This window comes from Pygocentrus nattereri, chromosome 28 (genome assembly GCF_015220715.1).
Source record: "Pygocentrus nattereri isolate fPygNat1 chromosome 28, fPygNat1.pri, whole genome shotgun sequence".
Taxonomy (NCBI): domain Eukaryota; kingdom Metazoa; phylum Chordata; class Actinopteri; order Characiformes; family Serrasalmidae; genus Pygocentrus; species Pygocentrus nattereri.
The window spans coordinates 4,817,327-4,839,938 of record NC_051238.1 but is presented as its reverse complement, the minus strand read 5'-3'; the positions used below and the strand labels follow the sequence as shown (position 1 = coordinate 4,839,938).

Here is a 22,612-nt window from a genome sequence, read left to right as displayed (position 1 = left end):
CCTGAAAGCCTGTGTGCACACTGTACATAGAACCTCACAGTTCTAAACAGAACCATCTCTTCCATCGAAGAACCGTTTTACTCCAGACTGTAGCGGCAGCGGTGAAGAACTCCACCCCACATCCACTGGAGGAGCTGCAGTTAGCTGATGGATCCGAGCTGGAATCGGCCTGAATCATCTGCCTCCCGATTGGTCCCCGCGACTGTAGCGCTTCGCTCTGATTGGCTGTTGGGGCTGTCAGTCAGCGACGGAAGCGGGCGGGTTCATTTTGAGTATTGATGCTGAAAGGAGGAGGAGGAGGAAGAGGAGGAAGATGCGCGCGGAGAGCACGCGCAGCGGTACGCGAAAGCTGAACCCGCGACAAGAGTGCAACAGGTGTGTGCGCGCGCGCGCATGTGTGTGTGCGTGTGTGTGTGTGTGTGTGTGTGTGTGTGTGTGTGTGCGTGCGCGCGCGTTTGCTCCGTCTGACTGCGGGAGCGCGAGCCGTGTCTCGCGCACAGATTTATTTGAGTGTCTGTGTCTCGTGCAGGTAGGGATGCGCTCCTGCGCGTGAACATGCACGCGGCTGAATCTGAGCTACGCGCGCTGGACTCAGCGCTCCGGGTGTGCGCGCGCTGGAGACGCGCGGGCGGCGACGGGCAAGCGCTCCAGCAGAGCTCGAGGCGCGCTCCGGATTCCGCAGCGCTCCACGCGCTCGAGACCGACGCCTCCGCGCTCCAGATGCGCGCCCCCGGCGAGAGACGCGCGACTTTGCCCACGGAGAGGTATGGAGAGGAGAGCAGCGCGAGGACACACATGGAGGATCACGGTAAGACACGCGCGAGACTCCAGAGTTGTGTGTGTGTGTGTGTGTGTGTGTGTGTGTGTGCGCGCGCGTGTGTGTGTGTGTGTGTGTGTGTGTGTGTGTGTGTGTGTGTGTGTGTGTGAATGATGGTTGCGGTTATTATGGCGCTCTGCTGTGTTATTCAGGTTTATCAGTACATAATCTGGAGTTATAATCTGGAATCATAATCTGGAATCATAATCTGGAATTATAATCTGGAATCATAATCTGGAATCATCCTGTTCATCCATCCATTTCTCTCTCTGTCCTCTCATCTGTTTGCCAGTCTGTGTTTTTATTTACCTCTGTGTATTTATATTTATGTAACTAGTATATCTCCCTCCCTCCCTCCCTCCCTGTCTGTCTGTCTGTCTGTCTGTCTGTCTGTCTGTCTGCTCATCTGTTGGTCTCTCTGTTTATTTTCCGTCCGTCCGTCCGTCCGTCCGTATCTGTCCGTGTACAGTACATCTTTGTGTTTCTACTCATGTATTTGCTTATCTGTCCATCTGTCTGTCTGTTTATCGGCCTGCGCTGAACAAAAATGTAAGAGCAGAAGTTTTTCCCTGTAAAGATTCCGCTCAAACCGTTCCACACGGCCGTGACACAGAATTCCCACATTTGTACCCGGTGTGACCGCCGCTCGCCTCAACGCTGTTTTTACACGTCTGTTTGGCTGTTTATCTGTCTGTGCGTCTATGTGTTTTTGTCTATGCGTCCGTTTATTTATTTACCTGTCTGTCTGTCTGTCTGTCTGTCTGTCTGTGTCACAGACGGGTTCATTACAGCGGCGAGGTGCGCGTCTCCTCATTAGGCCGTGAACCTCATCCTGCTCCTGGTCAGACGGAGCACCGCTCAGTTCTCACACACTCCTCTGCTGATGCGCTCAGTTCCGCTCAGCGGCCAGAAAGTCCCGGCGCTTCAGCTGCGGCGCTGCGCTCAAATCGCACCCCTTCGCGTTTAGCAGCGCCTGCAGCTCTGGCTGATTGTGTTGGAGGTTTTAGAGCGCTGTCCGCTCCTCTGACGCATCTCGGGTAAAATTAGTGTAGAGGCATAAGTGTGTCTGCTGGGGGGCTTTGCGTTAGCGTTTAAATGTCTTCTCAGAAACGGAATGAAATGGTGAGATTTTCCACGTCGCGCTCAGGGCCACGTTATATGGCAGCCTGACAACAAGACTGAGCGCAGAACATCATTTGTTTTATCCCGTGTTTTGGTTTGTGAATAGTGGAATATGTTTCTACAGTCTGTAGTTTATATTTAATTACTTTTTTCTACTTTTACTGTGTGTGTGGTGTGTGTGTGTGTGTGTGTGTGTGTGTGTATTCATGTCTTTGCGGGGACCACACCCCCCGGGGATGATGAGAGCTTGAACATTTGTGGTTTGTGGGGACAGCAGTTTGCTGCCTGTGAGGAAAAATCGTAGCTTTTGTCCAAAAGGACAAAGCTGATCTTTTGCATGCTGAGGTTCAGGTTAGGTAGAGCACAGCACTGTTTAATCACACTTGTGCTGGAGTGCATGAAAACACGGCACACGCTCGTGCACAAGTGACACTTTTAAAGCCGCGTAGGCCGTGCCGGTAACAACGGAGTGTAATTTCCACCAACAAGTGCACATCCTTCTCTGTGTTAGAAGTGGACGTCCTGATTAGATGCTGTGTGTGTGTGTGTGTGTGTGTGTGTGTGTGTGTGTGTGTGTGTGTCTGTAGGGGAGGCGGCGGGGGCAATTAGCCTCTCCTTCCCAAACTTATCATTATACTAATCTGACTTTTATATTAGCAGTTTGTCCCCTCGCGCAGAGCGTCTCGGTGGGTTTGATTATGACTTTTGCTCGCCAAACTCAAACCACATGTTTCTGAACGCATTTATGAGCCTCCGTCCCACAACTGCGCCCTTTTACCCCCTTTATAGCCAAACTGAATAATTTCATTGTCTTTCAAATTCAGCCCAAACGCTCAGCGAAGCTGGAAACTGGCAGGGCAAACGGCGTCGGTGAACGTAAAAGTAAGAGATTTACAAATTTGAAAACAGACCCACATTTTAAACTGTGTCGCGGCGCTTTTCCCGTTCAGCAGAAACAGGAGTGATGCATGAAAGCTTGAAATAAACAGGAGCAAAACGAACAAACTGAACAAAAGAGTAGATCAGTGCTGTCATAAGAAGTGTCACACTATTTAAAAACACCAGCTGCCCTTTAGATATGTGTTATTAAATAATGTATTATTATTATTATTATTATTATTATTATTTAACATGTAGCAAATGTGTATTGGGTGTGTGATACTTTATGATATTTTGCTGTTGCTCTGAGATGTGACTCGTCCCTAATCTGCCTAATACACAATGCTCTGGACATTACTGCTGTACCAATGTTCCATATAGTACATATAGAGGACAGTCTGTCTAATTCTTTCTTAATTTGTGGTACAAGAAGCTGAAAAGGCGCCTATTTGAAAGAAAAGCGTTTTAAACCACTTTCATTTGAATCTATTTCGGGTTAAGCCACTGAGCTCTGCGGTCTACTGTGCTCTGTTATTTTATGCTGATTGAGTTGTTGTTGTTGTTGTTGTTGTTGTTTTCTACTCTAGTAGTGTTTTTGCACAAGGAATATTTGATACAAATGTGACCGTTGTAAAAGGGTAAATATGAAGGCTGCTATTTATTTTCTTTAGTTTCTTTAGTTTGTTGTGTGTATAATGTGTGGGCGTCTGCAGAGCTGGAAAGGAGAAAGGAGCTTGAATGTGTGTTCGGCAAGTGGCGCTAATGCAAAGATGCAAAACTGCCGACCAACGTTAAGTCGAACGAACGACTGGACAGAGATGCTGACGAGGCTTTTGGACAAATCGTTAGAGACAAAGCTGTAAGCTGCGGGTGTAGAAATGCATTTCTGCATGAAGGTGAGGATTCAGCTGCCTCGGTTTAGGATGGTGAGCACCGCTTACAATAATATTCAGCACTGCGTGCGTTCGTTTCCCGACTATTTTCAAAGGTGAAGATCTCTGGCAGTTGCTCGGCGTCTTTTTTTCTACTTCTGTGCCGTTACCCCAGTTCACATTTGTACACTGAGTGGGTTTTTAAGGATAGATCGATCTGAATCGCACCAAAACGACTGAATCGAATCAAACTGCGGTGAAATGGGAGAACTCGTAATGTGCCGAATCCTTCCCTAAAGATCTCTAACCTCACATCATGGTGAGGTTAGAGATTTATACCCCCAGCCCAAGCGGAGGCAGAGTGCGACCGTGTGCGTCCAACCTGAGCGTAGCCGTGTTTATGGCACTAACACCACCTTCGTCCATCAGCAGGCAGCTGACTGAAGGCAAATGACTTTAGCTCTCCCGCAGTTTCAGTGTCTTCAATGCTGTCGGAGGGTCTGTACGCAGTAGAAGGTGGGGTTTTAGCTTTGATTTAGGCCATCATTTAGCTCTCCTGAGTTTTCTCTGTGTGGTTCTCTTGCTGAAGGGCTTTTTCCTCTTTGTTTAGTTGTTACTCATGCGTTTTCCTCAAAGCTCCTGCTTCCAGCCGCTCCACAGTGTGGAACAAACTACATATGCTGCTGTAATTGCCAGTAAGTGAGAAAATGTGTAGGTTTGGCCGGGTAAAAGGCATGTTGCTCTTTTTTTTTACAGTAAATTTTGCTGTGACTGGAAGCTGTTTAGTGCTTTTTCAAACAGATTTATTTAGGCCATTTGATGTAAATCTAACCCTTTGGCCACCGTTTTGCAGTGACATATAAACTCCATATAAATCTGTTTTTTTTCGCCTGATGTAAACTTCCATTGCCATTTACCACGAGTTTCATATCGAAAGGAGTTTGATATTGATTGCATACATAGAAAAACACGGGAAAGTGCTGATTTTGTTTTTGTCTGTTTTCCGCGGAAGCTCAGTCGTGATTATTACTACTATAAGCATCCCTTTTTTCCACGTCACAGTTCTGATTTGATTGGGGATGCTCTTTGCATATGGAATACTTGTGGGGGAAAATGTGAATTTACTGCAAATGGTCACAAAATATTACTGTTGTTGGAAGAAAACCTTGTATCTCCATTTTTGTCGTTTTTTAGTTTTTGACATTATTTAAAATACAAGTTGCTCTTTACATTGTGTGTAAATTTCATGATGAATGGACTAAAAGAAACAGCTGAAAATGACTTGGAAAGACGTCTGGTTCCATTGACTTCCATTAAAAGTAAGGTAGGTTTTTTCCTTCTCCTGTAAAGTTCCCGTTTTGGGGAGACGAGGTTTTCTCCTTTAGTAATCAGCTGCTGCCAAAAGTAAACTGAAAGGCAACACAGTGTTTGTCTGCTTTCCTCATGTGGACAGAATGTACACATTTGAAATAAGTCGCTTAAATGCACGACTTTTTTCAGCGTGATAGTCGTAAAAGACGCTGCTGTAATTTTTTCCGCAATGGTAAAGTAACTTTAGTCTCTCTTGGGTACATAATGCAGTGGTTACGTCGAATAGGCCAAATTTAGGCAAAAGAGCTGAATGTATTTCACAAAGCGGACTAATCCACAGATAAAAGCATGCTTCACATTGCATGCTGGGTATTTCCTTCTTAAGTTATTAGCACGTATAATGAATGATTGGACAGACTCCAGACTGCATCTTCATTTTGATCTCTCCTTTCACTTTAACCCATACATTCGTGGTTATCTTCATCAATAATAAAAGAATCTGGGAATTTTATGTCAGTTATTTCTGACTCATAGCTGAGTGAAGGGACATCACTTTCACTCCACACCACCGTTGAGATATTATATTTTGAGATGGTTATTATTTTTATTATTATGTTCTGGGGTTCAATCCCCACCTGGGCAAAGCACCCTACACTATACCAATAAGAGTCCTTGGGCAAGACTCCTAACACCACCTTGGCCTGCCTGTGTAAAATGATCAAATAGTAAGTCGCTCTGGATAAGAGCTTCAGCCAAATGCCGTAAAATGTAAAATGTTCTGCAGAAAGAAAAATGTTCTTTGTATCTTTGCCTCTGTTCGTGTCTTGACACTGATACGGACAGAAACAGCGCACAGAGAATTCCGTATGTAACTTACTATGTGGTTAAATATGTAATTAAGCAGATACACAAAGAAAGTAATGAGTCTCAGCTTCTAAGACTTAATCCTTCACTTCCCTCTGTGACTTTTTTCCCATGCCCCTGTTTAGTGAAAGTGCTGGCGCCGAGTTGATTTCTTCTTACCTAAGTGTGTTTACTGTCTTCTCGCAGAATTCCCTGGTGTTCAGTCTGAAATAGGGAGGATGTCAGTGGTGGACGAAGGACACAAACCATGTACTGTAGTAAAAGTAGATACTCAAGGTAAAATATTCCTCCAGTAAAAGTAGAAGTTCCTCCCTTTAGACCTCCACTTGAGTAAAAGTACTAAAGTATTTCCCTTCAAATGTACTTAAGTATAAAGTAAAAGTACTAAAAGAGTAATTCTGGCTCTGATGTCCTGTTATCATTTTTATAACCAGACTGGCTTCATGAACTCATTTCAGGTGAAAGTCCTCCAGCGTCTCTCTTGGTAAACCAGTCTTTTAATAGAACGTCATTAATTAGTGACGCTGACGTCTATTAAAATGATCAGAAGCACAAAACACTGAAGGTAAACAGTTTCCATCAGGGAGAACCGAGTGGCTCTGAAATCACTTTTTACACACAAGCAAAGTTTCAGTTTCAGATTTATTTACAACTTAGTTCCAAGTTTAAGTTGAATAAAAACTGGCTTTAAACTCAGGATCACAGATGAGCTCCTTTACTATGTTGATCTGTAGGCGTCTGTTCATAAACATAAACCAGCCCAAACTCATTTACTATAAAATGAAATGGTGTTTGTAGAAATTCAGAAAAAAGCCGCGTCAGTCTCGACTGCATATGTGGACATATTTCTATATTGAGCTCTATTTACACAAAGTTAGGTTAGTTCATCATTTATGTTGAACAGACTCTCCCAAAGTTTTACGCTGCTGCGCTGACGTTGAACCGCGTGCTGCACTGGGTCGGTATGACCAACAGGTCAAAACCAGCTCTAAACAAAGTGACCGCTGGGCCCTGATTGGTGCTCTGGCTTTGCGCTTCTTTCGTTTTGACATGTTGCATTTTTATACACACAGAAACCAAAAGGAACGACAGATTTCTCAAAATGTAGGAGGAAAAAGTCGGATATTAGACTCTGAAATGTAGTGGAGTGAAAGGAAAAAGTCGCCCAGAACGGAGAAACTTCAGTACAGATACACCAAAAAACGACTTCGTTACTGTCCACCACTATAGGATGGGGTGAAGTTAAGGCCACGGTCAAAGAGAGTATTAGATTCAATCTACATAATATAAAATAGCATTATGCTGCCCTAGTGTTGGCCAGCTCGTTGCTCATTATTGAGAGCCCTTCTTTTCTCCTCTTTATGGAAGACTTTCTCTTTTTTCCATATTCAGGTGGAATGGCAGAGCAATGCTTCGAGAAACAGAAACGGGCGTCCGTCAGAAAACGGTGTCGCATCGCACCGCATTACATTGCGTCAGGCTCTGCCTCTCGCAGCTTGTGTAGACAGCGCCATTGATTACAGTGAGAGAGCGTTTTGTCTTAGTTGTTTGGTTGACGCTCGCTCGTGTCTCCTTCTCCGGGGACATGGTATCATATTCAGGTTTCGTTGGAGTGGCATTTGTGATCCTGAACTAATCATCCAACCTCAGGAACTGACCTCACTAATGCTCTTGTGGCAAAGTACAATCAAATCCTCACAGCAATGTTTCAACATCTGGTGCAAAGACTTCCCAGAAGAGTAGAAGCTGTTACTGCAGCAAAGGAGGACAAACTCCTCATTAAGTTTATTTTGGAAGAAATGCTGGATGAGCCGTTGTCTGTAAACATCTGAGTATAAAGGTTGGTTTCAGGGATGAGGACTAGGCCTAGTTCTGAACTACGCTGTCCTTTCAAGGGAAATTTCTGTTTAGAATACTGTGTAGGCCAAGAGTTTCGTCTGACCCTGTGTTCCCTTGAACTCATTGAAATGTACCCTCAGATGTAGTAGTTGGTAAGCGTGTATGTCTGTGTTGGAAACTGGATCAGTGTGTGGAGTTATGGCTATGTTTATTTCATTTTGCGAACTGGCCATTGTTTGTTAAAAATACGGCGGAACAAAACCTTGAAAGTTTTTTTTTTTTTAACATAGTTTGAAAATGCCTGTTGCCCTTTACACAGTTTGTAAATTTCCCAACGAATGGACCAAAATAAATGCCCTGAATTAACTTGGAAAAAATTCTGGTTCCATTGACTTCCATTAAAAGTAACACATGTTTTTCGCTTCTCCTATAAAGTTACCATTTTGGAGATACGAGGTTTTGTCTCGACAGCAGCGATACATACAAAACACCCAGAAGCTCTTCTGTAACCGACAAGTTGGAGTCCCACGCATGCTTGCTTTTTTCTGGGCACACTATAGCTACGTTCACGTTACAAGCCTCGTTGCTCAGATCCGATCTCTCTGACTCGATGGTTCACACTCGTTTAGGTCAGAGACTCAAATCCATCATTAATGTGATGAACTGGCTCCTGAACTGACCCTCATGAGCTCCTCCTGCTCAGTAACGTCACGTGACTGAATCACTGCATCATCAGCACAAACTAACGAGCAGAACGAGCTTCGCTGAGAAGATCATTAACTCTGATCAGCTCTCAGCTTCATTATTAGAGCCAGACAAAGGAGGAAAAGGTGAGACGACCTGCTTTTCCACCGTTTACAGGCTTTAACGTCTGTTCGGCGCTGCTGCCAGAGTAACGCTGAGTGATAGCGCAGCGGGAAAAAAGGACATGAATTCTGATCTGAGCGTCACATTGAGGTCACAGGGCCACGAATCAGATACGTATCCAATCTAGGACCACATATGAAAGTGTCTCAGGTCGGATTTGAAAAGATCAGATTTGCCCTGAAAACACCAGATCTGAGTCACATCAGGGCTGGTAATGTGAACGTAGCCTCTATCGGCCTGACTTACATATTCCTTCTGCCATTCATCCTTTCGTTACGACCACATTATCTCTGCCAACAAGACAGATTTCACCGTCCATTGTTCTTGTGGTCACTTTGTAGCTAGCTAAGTGTTTTTAGCCTGCGAGGTCTTAATATTGGTTGGCCTGCTGAATCGCAGTTACTGTATTTGGTGATTGGTGTGGAAGAGTTGTGGCGTAACCGCTGTCCTATACATTGTTGTTGGCAGGGGGCGGAAGCACACATTACGTTGCGTGTACGATGGGGGTTGTAGTGCCTCGCATTGGGAAACGGGCTAATATTTATAGGAAACTAAAACAATTTCACAGGCCGAATAGAATTGTTTCCTTGTGTTTGACGCATGGGACATAAAAAAAGAGTGTCTTCATTGTTGATTTTTGACACACGATAAAAATGTATGACGTTTCAGCTTTATTAGATTTATTAGAGGTTAGTGTAAATGTGATGGCAACATTGCCGCATCTAGAAATATCGTTTGCGTCAGTTGTGAAAAGATAAAGCGAGCATCTACGGTGAATCATCGAGATGAAGTGTTAGCAGTGAAAGCCCTCGTTCATCAACAGGCGCCTGTTGTTTTAGCGCTCGTGACGGACTTGGCGCGCGTGCTGCTATGCAAAGTCAGGTGTTGCATCAGTGCTAAACTGCTGTGGTTGAATCAGGATTGCGTAATTAGGAGTTTAGGAGAGAGGGAGAATGTTAAACGTAGACCCCGTAAACTCTGTGTTCTCCTTCTCCGTCTTGCTCTTTCACTCTCTCTCTCTCCCTTTGCCCGCTCTAACGCCTGCCGTCTGTTTTTCTTGCTCATTCTGTCTTTCTCTCTGTCGTTCTTTTCATCTCTTCCTTTCTCTCTCCCTGTCCTCTCTCTCACACTCTTTCTCATAGTCCTTTCTGAGTGACTCCACTGGCTTTGCTGTGGGTAATTAGCTTGTGTTTGGCCTCTGTAATGTTTACAGCCTGTTCCAGTGATTCACAAAGTGCCGACGATGGTTTTCAGCGGTGTTTTTTCGGGGTATTTCAGCAGCGTTGGGCAAGAGAGGCCTGAAACACTCACTCACTGTGTTCTAATGAGAAAACACTTTTCAGAGTCAGAGAATTAACTGGCTGTTTGGGGGACCACGGCGCGTTTAGTCACTCTAAACATGCGGATCTCCGGGGCTTTTCTTGTCTGTTGATTCGGCCTAACTTGTTTGAAGGTTTATAGAGTCAGAGTAGTAGTGATGACTGTCGACAACAAAAACGACTGGAAAGTCTGAAAATGAGTGCTGAAGTTCTAAGTGTATTAAAGTCAAAGAGAGTGAGTAACAATAGATAAACTTGCGGTGGTTGAACATTACAGTAGTGGTCCACAGGATATTTTTCCACTTGGCACGACCTCAACCTCACGCATGTGTGACAGGCCAAGGGCTTTTCTATCATTCAGTTACGCTGTCTTCAATACCTTGTTTTAACATGGTATATTGAATATTTGCCGTAGTGTGGCACAAACGTTCCTCAAAGGTTTTTATCATTTTTGAATATAGAGATTTTATTCATTAATTAAGAGACCCTTATTAGTCCCACAATGGGGAAATTTCACATCCACAATATAACCCATGTGTGCAGTGAAACACTGCACACACACAAGGGGGCAGTGAGCACACCTGGCCGCAGCAGTGGGCAGCCCTATCCGTAGAGCTCAAGGAGCAGTTGGGGGGTTAGGTGTCTTGCTCAAGGGGACTTCAGTCACATACAGTGGGCTCAAGGGATCGAACCGGCGACCTTCTGGTCGCAAGACTGGTTCCCTAACCTCCAGCCCACGACTGCCCCCAGTGTTGGTAGTCTGTGTCGGTACTAACAAACCTAAAATGTAAATATTTTTTCTGAAAGAAAAATAATAAAGTTATGGTCCAAAGTAACCTCCACAGTGGCTGGTCCTGTTGACATACTGCTTTTACATAGCATTGTCGCCCACTGGTAACGGCTACTAGAGCAAACCCGGCTGACCTCGGAGGGCATGTTCTCGGGTTTTGCATATCTTTTGAAATTTGGGGACTTGCATACAACATGATGCCCATATTTTTCACATAATGGTCCTTTATCTTCATCACTACTTTCCAAAAGTGCTGCAGCAGCTTCAGCAGCTGTGAACTCCCTGCACGCCATTTCACACGTGTCTCCGATGTGGACTGAATGAAGAATGGAGGGTTTCTGGCGTAGTGGTCAGTCCTTAGTGATTTCCTGAGTGTCCATTGGTCAGTTTCACACTAAATGTAGACGGACACATGAATCCACCAGTTCCACACGGTGAGAGGCAGGTGACGTGTATCTTGGTCCGTCTTCATAGGCTCATAACTCCGGATGTGAGCCATGTTCGATCTCTTGACGAGATGGAATGGAAAGGGCGACTCTACGGATTCAGGACACGTTTGAACGTATTTCTGCACTGCATTATCACAAAAATAGAGAAACATGAACAAACACAGAATTGGGCACAGGTTTGTGGACTCCAGGGAGTTAGTGACGCTGCCTGTAAATAGGTGTGTTACCTAGTCATAGCAAAGTTTTGGTTTCTAAACTTGTTTCTGTTTAAAATATTAAATGATTTGCGCATTTTTAGTTGTTATGAATATATTAAAGGCATATGATCTAATGCCACACTGTAGGTGTCCATGTTGTGACTCTGCTATGCTGTTTGGTTTTCAGCATGTTCTATGTTTAGTATTCTGTGTGTGTTCACATGTGTTTTATATCTGAGTATGTTGTTTTATATCTGAGTACGTTGTTTTATATCTGAGTACGTTGTTTTATCTCTGAGTACGTTGTTTTATATCTGAGTACGTTGTTTTATCTCTGAGTACGTTGTTTTATATCTGAGTATGTTTTTTTATGTCTGAGTATGTTGTTTTATCTCTGAGTACGTTGTTTTATTTCTGAGTACGTTGTTTTATATCTGAGTACGTTGTTTTATATCTGAGTACGTTGTTTTATGTCTGAGTACGTTGTTTTATATCTGACTATGTTGTTTTATATCTGAGTATGTTGTTTTATATCTGAGTACGTTGTTTTATGTCTGAGTACGTTGTTTTATATCTGAGTACGTTGTTTAATATCTGAGTACGTTGTTTTATGTCTGAGTACGTTGTTTTATATCTGAGTACGTTGTTTTATGTCTGAGTACGTTGTTTTATATCTGAGTACGTTGTTTTATATCTGAGTATGTTGTTTTATATCTGACTATGTTGTTTTATGTCTGAGTATGTTGTTTTATGTCTGAGTACGTTGTTTTATATCTGAGTACGTTGTTTTATATCTGAGTATGTTGTTTTATATCTGAGTATGTTGTTTTATATCTGACTATGTTGTTTTATATCTGAGTACGTTGTTTTATATCTGACTATGTTGTTTTATGTCTGAGTACGTTGTTTTATATCTGAGTATGTTGTTTTATATCTGAGTACGTTGTTTTATATCTGAGTACGTTGTTTTATGTCTGAGTATGTTGTTTTATATCTGAGTACGTTGTTTTATATCTGACTATGTTGTTTTATGTCTGAGTATGTTGTTTTATATCTGAGTACGTTGTTTTATATCTGACTATGTTGTTTTATGTCTGAGTATGTTGTTTTATATCTGAGTACGTTGTTTTATATCTGACTATGTTGTTTTATGTCTGAGTATGTTGTTTTATATCTGAGTACGTTGTTTTATATCTGACTATGTTGTTTTATATCTGAGTACGTTGTTTTATATCTGACTATGTTGTTTTATATCTGACTATGTTGTTTTATATCTGAGTACGTTGTTTTATATCTGACTATGTTGTTTTATATCTGAGTATGTTGTTTTATATCTGAGTACGTTGTTTTATATCTGACTATGTTGTTTTATATCTGAGTACGTTGTTTTATATCTGACTATGTTGTTTTATATCTGACTATGTTGTTTTATATCTGAGTACGTTGTTTTATATCTGACTATGTTGTTTTATATCTGAGTACGTTGTTTTATATCTGAGTACGTTGTTTTATGTCTGAGTACGTTGTTTTATATCTGAGTACGTTGTTTTATATCTGACTATGTTGTTTTATATCTGAGTACGTTGTTTTATATCTGACTATGTTGTTTTATATCTGACTATGTTGTTTTATATCTGAGTACGTTGTTTTATATCTGACTATGTTGTTTTATATCTGAGTACGTTGTTTTATATCTGAGTACGTTGTTTTATGTCTGAGTACGTTGTTTTATATCTGAGTACGTTGTTTTATATCTGACTATGTTGATTTATATCTGAGTACGTTGTTTTATGTCTGAGTACGTTGTTTTATATCTGAGTACGTTGTTTTATATCTGACTATGTTGTTTTATATCTGAGTACGTTGTTTTATATCTGACTATGTTGTTTTATATCTGAGTACGTTGTTTTATATCTGACTATGTTGTTTTATGTCTGAGTACGTTGTTTTATATCTGACTATGTTGTTTTATGTCTGAGTACGTTGTTTTATATCTGAGTACGTTGTTTTATGTCTGAGTACGTTGTTTTATATCTGAGTACGTTGTTTTATATCTGACTATGTTGATTTATATCTGAGTACGTTGTTTTATGTCTGAGTACGTTGTTTTATATCTGTGTACGTTGTTTTATATCTGAGTACGTTGTTTTATATCTGACTATGTTGTTTTATATCTGAGTACGTTGTTTTATATCTGACTATGTTGTTTTATATCTGAGTATGTTGTTTTATATCTGACTATGTTGTTTTATATCTGAGTACGTTGTTTTATATCTGAGTACGTTGTTTTATGTCTGAGTACGTTGTTTTATATCTGAGTACGTTGTTTTATATCTGACTATGTTGTTTTATATCTGAGTACGTTGTTTTATATCTGACTATGTTGTTTTATATCTGAGTGCGTTGTTTTATATCTGACTATGTTGTTTTATATCTGAGTACGTTGTTTTATATCTGACTATGTTGTTTTATATCTGAGTACGTTGTTTTATATCTGACTATGTTGTTTTATGTCTGAGTACGTTGTTTTATATCTGACTATGTTGTTTTATATCTGAGTACGTTGTTTTATATCTGACTATGTTGTTTTATATCTACATACGTTTTAATGAACTCAATTTTAATGTTCAGAAATGTGCCGATGATTCATTTTCATTCAGATTTCCACTAAAGTGGGGGGAGGGTCGGGGGCTTACGGCCGTTTACACCTGGCATTTCCGTAGGTCTCATGCATCTCCAGTGACCAGTGTTGATGGAATTTCACGACTGGAGGATGAGCACCACACATGTTTACTACATCAGTCACACTGTGTTTGTGGTCATGATCCATAAGTCCCCTGTACTGTAAATCACACTGCATGGATGGCCAACTCCACTTAGAAACACAGGGCAGCAGACAACGAAGGACACTAGGCAGCTGCTGCTGCCTCTGCAGTCATGATACAGCTGATTAGGTGGTCCTTTCTCATTGTTTTCACCATGTTCTATATCGACCATCCTCTGGGTGTTCCACCATGTTCTATATCTAACATCCTCTGTGTTTTCCACCATGTTCTATATCTAACATCCTCTGGGTGTTCCACCATGTTCTATATCTAACATCCTCTGGGTGTTCCACCCTGTTCTATATCTACCATCCTCTGGGTGTTCCACCATGTTCTGTGTCTACCATCCCCTGGGTGTTCCACCATGTTCTATGTCTACCATCCTCTGTGTGTTCCATCATGTTCTATATCTACCATCCTCTGTGTGTTCCATCATGTTCTATATCTACCATCCTCTGTGTGTTCCACCATGTTCTATATATCTACCATCCTCTGGATGTTCCACCATATTCTATATATCGACCATCCTCTGTGTTTTCCACCATGTTCTATGTCTACCATCCTCTGGGTGTTCCACCATGTTCTATATATCTACCATCCTCTGTGTGTTCCACCATGTTCTGTATCTACCATCCTCTGGATGTTCCACCATGTTCTATATCGACCATCCTCTGAGTGTTCCACCATGTTCTATATCTACCATCCTCTGAGTGTTCCACCATGTTCTATGTCTACCATCCTCTGTGTGTCCCACCATGTTCTATATCTACCATCCTCTGAGTGTTCCACCATGTTCTATGTCTACCATCCTCTGTGTGTCCCACCATGTTCTATATCTACCATCCTCTGGGTGTTCCACCATGTTCTGTGTCTACCATCCTCTGTGTGTCCCACCATGTTCTATATCGACCATCCTCTGAGTGTTCCACCATGTTCTATGTCTACCATCCTCTGTGTGTCCCACCATGTTCTATGTCTACCATCCTCTGGGTGTTCCACCATGTTCTATATATCTACCATCCTCTGGATGTTCCACCATGTTCTATATCGACCATCCTCTGAGTGTTCCACCATGTTCTATATCTACCATCCTCTGAGTGTTCCACCATGTTCTATATCGACCATCCTCTGTGTGTTCCACCATGTTCTATGTCTACCGTCCTCTGAGTGTTCCACCATGTTCTATATCGACCATCCTCTGGGTGTTCCACCATGTTCTATATCTACCATCCTCTGTGTGTTCCACCATGTTCTAGATCTACCATCCTCTGGGTGTTCCACCATGTTCTGTATCTACCATCCTCTGTGTGTTCCATCATGTTCTATGTCTACCATCCTATGTGTGTTCCACCATGTTCTGTGTCTACCATCCCCTGGGTGTTCCACCATGTTCTATGTCTACCATCCTCTGTGTGTTCCATCATGTTCTATATCTACCATCCTCTGTGTGTTCCACCATGTTCTATGTCTACCATCCTTTGTGTGTTCCACCATGTTCTATATCTACCATCCTCTGGGTGTTCCACCATGTTCTGTGTCTACCATCCCCTGGGTGTTCCACCATGTTCCATATCGACCATCCTCTGTGTGTTCCACCATGTTCTATATCTACCATCCTCTGTGTGTTCCACCATGTTCTGTGTCTACCATCCTCTGGATGTTCCACCATGTTCTATATCGACCATCCTCTGAGTGTTCCACCATGTTCTATGTCTACCATCCTTTGTGTGTCCCACCATGTTCTATATCTACCATCCTCTGAGTGTTCCACCATGTTCTATGGCTACCATCCTCTATGTGTCCCACCATGTTCTATATCTACCATCCTCTGGGTGTTCCACCATGTTCTATGTCTACCATCCTCTGTGTGTCCCACCATGTTCTATATCTACCATCCTCTGGGTGTTCCACCATGTTCTGTGTCTACCATCCTCTGTGTGTCCCACCATGTTCTATATCTACCATCCTCTGGGTGTTCCACCATGTTCTATATATCTACCATCCTCTGGATGTTCCACCATGTTCTATATCTACCATCCTCTGAGTGTTCCACCATGTTCTATATATCTACCATCCTCTGGATGTTCCACCATGTTCTATATCGACCATCCTCTGAGTGTTCCACCATGTTCTATATCGACCATTCTCTGAGTGTTCCACCATGTTCTATACCTACCATCCTCTGTGTATCCCACCATGTTCTATATCTACCATCCTCTGAGTGTTCCACCATGTTCTATGTCTACCATCCTCTGTGTGTTCCACCATGTTCTATATCTACCATCCTGTGAGTGTTCCACCATGTTCTATGTCTTCCATCCTCTGTGTGTTCCACCATGTTCTATATCTACCATCCTCTGAGTGTTCCACCATGTTCTATATCTACCATCCTCTGGATGTTCCACCATGTTCTATATCTTCCATCCTCTGTGTGTTCCACCATGTTCTATATCTTCCAATATCTGTGTGTTCCACCATGTTCTATATCTACCATCCTCTGAGTGTTCCACCATGTTCTGTATCTTCCATCCTCTGGGTGTCCCACCATGTTCTGTATCTTCCATCCTCTGGGTGTCCCACCATGTTCTATATCTTCCATCCTCTGTGTGTTCCACCATGTTCTATATCTACCATCCTCTGGGTGTTCCACCATGTTCTATATCTACCATCCTTTGGGTGTTCCACCATGTTCTATATCTTCCAATATCTGTGTGTCCCACCATGTTCTGTATCTACCATCCTCTGGGTGTCCCACCATGTTCTATGTCTTCTACCATGTTCTATTTCTTCGATTCTCTGTGTGTTCCACTGTGTTCCATATCTGCCAAACATGTCCTACTAGTATTGCTGCCCAAAGGAGGACGGGTTGCTCCTAGGGGGTTTTCACACCTGAGAGTCTGGACCAAGGTCAAAACCAAGGTTCATGTTTTTTGTTACGTTATGTTGCCTATATATCTACGTTTGATGTGGTTATCTCCTGTTTCTCCTGAATTGGTTTGTGTAGGAGCGTGCGTCAGATATCGTTGTCGGGTTCAGTGGGTGGTGTTTTTCATTTGAGTGGAGAAAAATGTTGATTTTTGACTTTTTCATTGGACCATAGTGTGCTGCTATGTCTCTATGAGCAACTGCAGCTTATTTTCCTTCACTTACGATTCTTTCTCTCCTGTCATTTAATGGGTGACAATACGCTGCCTAACCTTCCTGTAATTGGTCCAAAAGTCCGATGCATCCACAAAAGCACCAAACCCTGGTTCAGTTTGATCTGGACTAAGGCCACTGATTTTGACTTGTGTGGTCTGGATCGTGGTCTGAGGCACCCTTTACATCTGCTATTTTGGTTTAGACCGAACCGAACAGTCCGAAGGTCCGGACCAAACAAGGTAGACTCCTTTTTTCACTCTTGGTTACCCTCAGTGTTTCCGTCATGTTCTTTGGGAGTTTTTCCTTTTGAGTTTCGATGTCTGTCAGTGGATTTTCCTCATGTTGAGGAGTTTTTCCTGACACACTCTCCTTTGGCTGATTAGGGAGTTAGACCTGCATTTCTGGACATGCTGCTTTGGGACAGTGTCTCATGTAAAAAGTTCTATGCAAACAAACTTGAATCGAATGGACATTTTTATAGTTAAACTTTGTGCGCAGACACTACTATTTGTTTTAAGGATGGCCAACAGTGGCATCTTATTTGTGTCATTTACAAAGAACGTGGTTTGTGTTTTTGTACCTATAAAATTCAAAATGGCCATGTTTGAGAATCAGCCTGAGGCGTCCGTAATCCTAACGGAAACTCTGCCAATACAACCTTCCAGTTTAACCACCAAACCAATAACTCTGCTAAAAAATATTATCTGGTTCGAATAAGTGTTGAAATATCTCTGGAATACCAGGGGAAGTGCGCTTTAGGCCCGGGTTTGAGCAGGGGAAAAACACAGTTGGCTCCTGAGTTCGGATCATCATAAAAGGTATTTTTAGCTTGAACCTTGTCTTGAGAATCACTCATAAAAACTTCGCCCACACTCTCCAACCTTTTTTCCCATCTGCTTCCATCTTTGCTTTTTGATACAGGGCTCAGATTCCTGCCCCATGTGAAATGGATCTGCTCTCTCTGTCTCTGTGTGCCGGGATGAAGGCGATTCAGTCGCTGACCGTGCCAGGTTAGCATGCCACGGCTAACCGCACGTCCACACAACCCCAATTACTCATGCATTTTTAGACGGCAGCGACTGTGTCTCCAGACTGCATTTGAGAGGGAGCGCGGGATTTTTTTCCCTTCTTTTTTCTTTTTTTAATTTACATTTCATGCAGTGGCACTTGCTGTTCTTGGCCCTTGCGCTCCTTTTTGCTTCATCAAAGAAAAATCCTCTCTGGGGGTGGAGCCTGTGCCGGACGCTTCCTGCAGTAGGGTGTTAAGGGACACGGTCCAAGCAGCAGAGGACCCTTTTTTATCCCACCATATATTTGAAAGAACACCAGCACAGAAATGAAAAACCGTGTAATTGCTATTTCATTCTTTAAGCACTCATTAACAACGTATTATTCACCTATTGAAGGCGAACACCACCGATTTGTCTACATTGGGGCGTTAGGCAGACGTCACCGAGAGTGGTGTTGATGTGAAATGGTCTATTACTGAACAATGTAATGACTCGACATTCTTTACCATATAAATAATGGGAAACAGGTTTTGTGATGTCTACAACACAAATATAGGTATTCACTATCCAGAACCACCAGTGAACCTCCTTGCGTCCTCTGGGTTTTTTAATATTTGATAGATAATAGTAAAATCATGATAACGGAGAAAAAACTAAATGGGATTCTTTTTCCTCTCCACCTTGACAGATTTTCTAGAGAAAAATCATTTTTCAAAACTACCCTGAAACCATGTCTCAGGCATCAGGCACTGCGTTCATAACCAATTCATGTAATAATTTTCTACTAGAGGGAGATTTTAGAGGTGGACGTCTGGTTCCCATCACCACCACTGTGAACAACTCTGGCTCGGTGCGTTTCTCTAGAACAGAGCGTTTCACACCAGACCAAACGTTTCATTCACATTATTCAGAAAAATGGGGAATTTGGTGGACGTCCCCTTCAATTTTAAGGGTTAATATTTAATATCTACTATGAATTCTTCAATAACTACTACTATTGAAGTGATGGGTAAGTTATGTAGTTATGGAGTTACAGTTATGTAGGAAGGAATGGTCCACATGCATTACGCCGTAAGAGTTAACGGGTTAGATAAAACTGTCTCGCACATGTTTTGGTCGGTTTATGTCGTCTTTAATGGTAAAAATATTAAAACTGAATTATTAACCAGTTTTAGGCTAGTAGAGTTCTACACCTAAACACACTTAAACGGCATGTTCAGCTGTGTTAGTGAAACCCATTTACCGTACATCATGAAAACCCTTTGGAGCAGCATGTCCAAAGTAAGTGCCCTCAGGGTAATTAGTGCACACACACTGTTAGCACTTAAAAATAAGCCAGAAAGCCTAATGTCTTCACCATCAAACTAAACCAGGCCTCTGTCACAATTATTACCAAATCACCTAACTGCAGTTATTTGAGTTGATAGCAGTTATTTAAGGTTATTTAACTGCAGACATTTCCCACAGTTGTTGGATTTCACAGTCATAATATGCTGCAACAAACAATAGAAATTGAGTGAGTTGACATTATGGGTCTTATAAAAGCAAAAAAAAAAAGATCTGCTACTTGCATGCTTAGAAGGCAGCGCTGAGCAGAGCTGGACGAAGTGCACAGATCATGTACTGGAGTTAAAGTAGATACTCAAGGTGAAATATCACTCCAGTAAAAGTAGAAGTTCCTCCCTTTAGACCTCCACTTGAGTAAAAGTACTAAAGTATTTACCTTCAAATGTACTTAAGTATAAAGTAAAAGTACTAAAAGAGTAAATCTGGCTCTGATGTCCTGTTATCATTTTTATAACCAGACTGGCTTCATGAACTCATTTCAGGTGAAAGTCCTCCAGCGTCTCTCTTGGTAAACCAGTCTTTTAATAGAATGTCATTAATTAGTGACGCTGACGTCTATTAAAATGATCAGAAGCACAAAACACTGAAGGTAAACAGTTTCCATCAGGGAGAACCGAGTGGCTCTGAAATCACTTTTTACACACAAGCAAAGTTTCAGTTTCAGATTTATTTACAACTTAGTTCCAAGTTTAAGTTGAATAAAAACTGGCTTTAAACTCAGGATCACAGATGAGCTCCTTTACTATGTTGATCTGTAGGCGTCTGTTCATAAACATAAACCAGCCCAAACTCATTTACTATAAAATGAAATGGTGTTTGTAGAAATTCAGAAAAAAGCCGCGTCAGTCTCGACTGCATATGTGGACATATTTCTATATTGAGCTCTATTTACACAAAGTTAGGTTAGTTCATCATTTATGTTGAACAGACTCTCCCAAAGTTTTACGCTGCTGCGCTGACGTTGAACCGCGTGCTGCACTGGGTCGGTATGACCAACAGGTCAAAACCAGCTCTAAACAAAGTGACCGCTGGGCCCTGATTGGTGCTCTGGCTTTGCGCTTCTTTCGTTTTGATATGTTACGTTTTTATACACACAGAAACCAAAAGGAACGACAGATTTCTCAGAATGTAGGAGGAAAAAGTCGGATATTAGACTCTGAAATGTAGTGGAGTGAAAGGAAAAAGTCCAGAATGGAGAAACTTCAGTACAGATACTCCAAAAATACTAAAGTACAGAAACTAATTACATTTACTCAGTTACTCAGTTACTCAGTTACTGTCCACCGCTGGCACTGAGTAACATTAGCTTAATTTCGGGCTGATGTGTGCGTGTATGCTTGCATGAGTTTTTTCGCTCTCTTGTCGACGTAGCTTTGCTGAGTTTGCAAATTATTTATAACAAAATTAATTGTCGGCTAAAATTTCATGATCGTTCCAGCTCTGAGCTAAACCGTACAAAAACAGCGACACAACTGTTACTTAAAATAAAAGATTATGCACTTTTAAAATTCTATGCATGGACAAAAAATGTATTCTGTTGGTGGAATGTTTAATGTGCGAAAGGCAGGGGTGGCCTCCCCCCGCGTGAGCGTGTGTGTGCGTGTCGGGGGTCCGGCGAAGCAGCAGGTCCGGCGCGAGTGTGTTGACGCAGTGCTGAAGGTGACGGATGGTGGGTCTTTGTAGCCGTCCAGCTGTTTTTCCTTCTCTCTCACTCGCTCTCTTCTCTAATGAAACACAAACATGGACACTCGCCCCAATGCCAGCTCCCCGCTGCTGCTTTTATTACTATCAACTATTATTCTTTTATACCCAGAAATGCCACAGAGATTACATTACAGTACCTCGAAAACGCTCCACAAGCTGAACAAACCTGAGCCCGTCGGAGAGCACGACAGTAAAGAGGAGCAAGAAAAGGTTCATAGGACGTGATTCAAGCTACTTTTACAGTACAGGACATCCCGAGTGTCCCATCCAGGACCACATATGGCAGGGTGACACAGCACTGTGCAGCACTGATTAAACACAAACGTCTGGCCTTTTTAAATCAGACTGAAGGGCCCGTATCATGGAAAAAAGATTTTTCCTTACTTACATTATTTGGCTGACGCTCTTATCCAGAGCGACGTACAATTTGATCATTTTTACACAGGAAGGCCAAGGCGGTGTTAGGAGTCTTGCCCAAGGACTCTTATTGGTATAGTGTAGGGTGTTTGCCCAGGTGGGGATTGAACCCCAGTCTACAGCATAGAAGGCAGAGGTGTTAACCACTACACTAACCAACCACCACAGCTTCAAAATAAAAGTTTGCTGTGATATACAAACATTGTTTTTAAACAGTCCATACAGAACATACATGAAAATGAAGAGTTCATATCATCACTGCTTTCATGTGTCATCAATGTCCCAAATGTTCTTCGTGTTTAATGTAAATTAATGTAAAGAGTTTTCATTCCGGGTAATTTTGCAGCATTCTTATTGGTCCATTCATCATGACAGTTTCACCCAAATATGCGTTTATAACTACTCGCTATAACTACAGGCTACAGCAGGTTACCTCTGCCCAGTTATGAGTATTTCAGCCTGGACCACGTTTTGAAAATGGCATAACACAGGGTAGCCATTCAGAACATAAATCCTACACATGCGTCATTTTCGATCATCTTACAGGCAGCATAACTAAAGCAGCCTGTTTAATGGTCAGGGATGAAGAGAGGTTGGAGAGTGGGCTTCTAAAAAGAAGGAATTAGGGCAGTTTTTTGGTGAGTAAAAGGACTCAAATGTCTTAACTAGGCCTCGGGAATAAAATGCACGAGAAATGTAAGATAATAAAAATCTATGACCCTTGAAGGCACCTTCATTGGTGCTCCTCGATCAGATATGCCAATGATTAAAATGTGGGTCATTTCAGGGCACAGGTATGTTCATAGATATGGGCCACTTACCGCACCAGTATGAGCAAAAAA

General features: G+C 42.2%; 1 protein-coding gene across 1 annotated transcript in view; it reads left to right on the top strand.

Moving 5' to 3' along the window:
* Positions 1 to 308: 308 nt before the first annotated feature.
* The window catches only part of LOC108439403 (zinc finger protein GLIS1), a 174,146-nt gene continuing 151,842 nt past the window's right edge, over positions 309 to 22,612 (top strand). The window contains exons 1-2 of the mRNA XM_037535729.1: positions 309 to 375; positions 530 to 808. Coding sequence (XP_037391626.1) covers positions 556 to 808 — 253 coding nt within the window. The 5' untranslated portion in view covers positions 309 to 375; positions 530 to 555. The remainder of the gene's footprint in view (positions 376 to 529; positions 809 to 22,612) is intronic.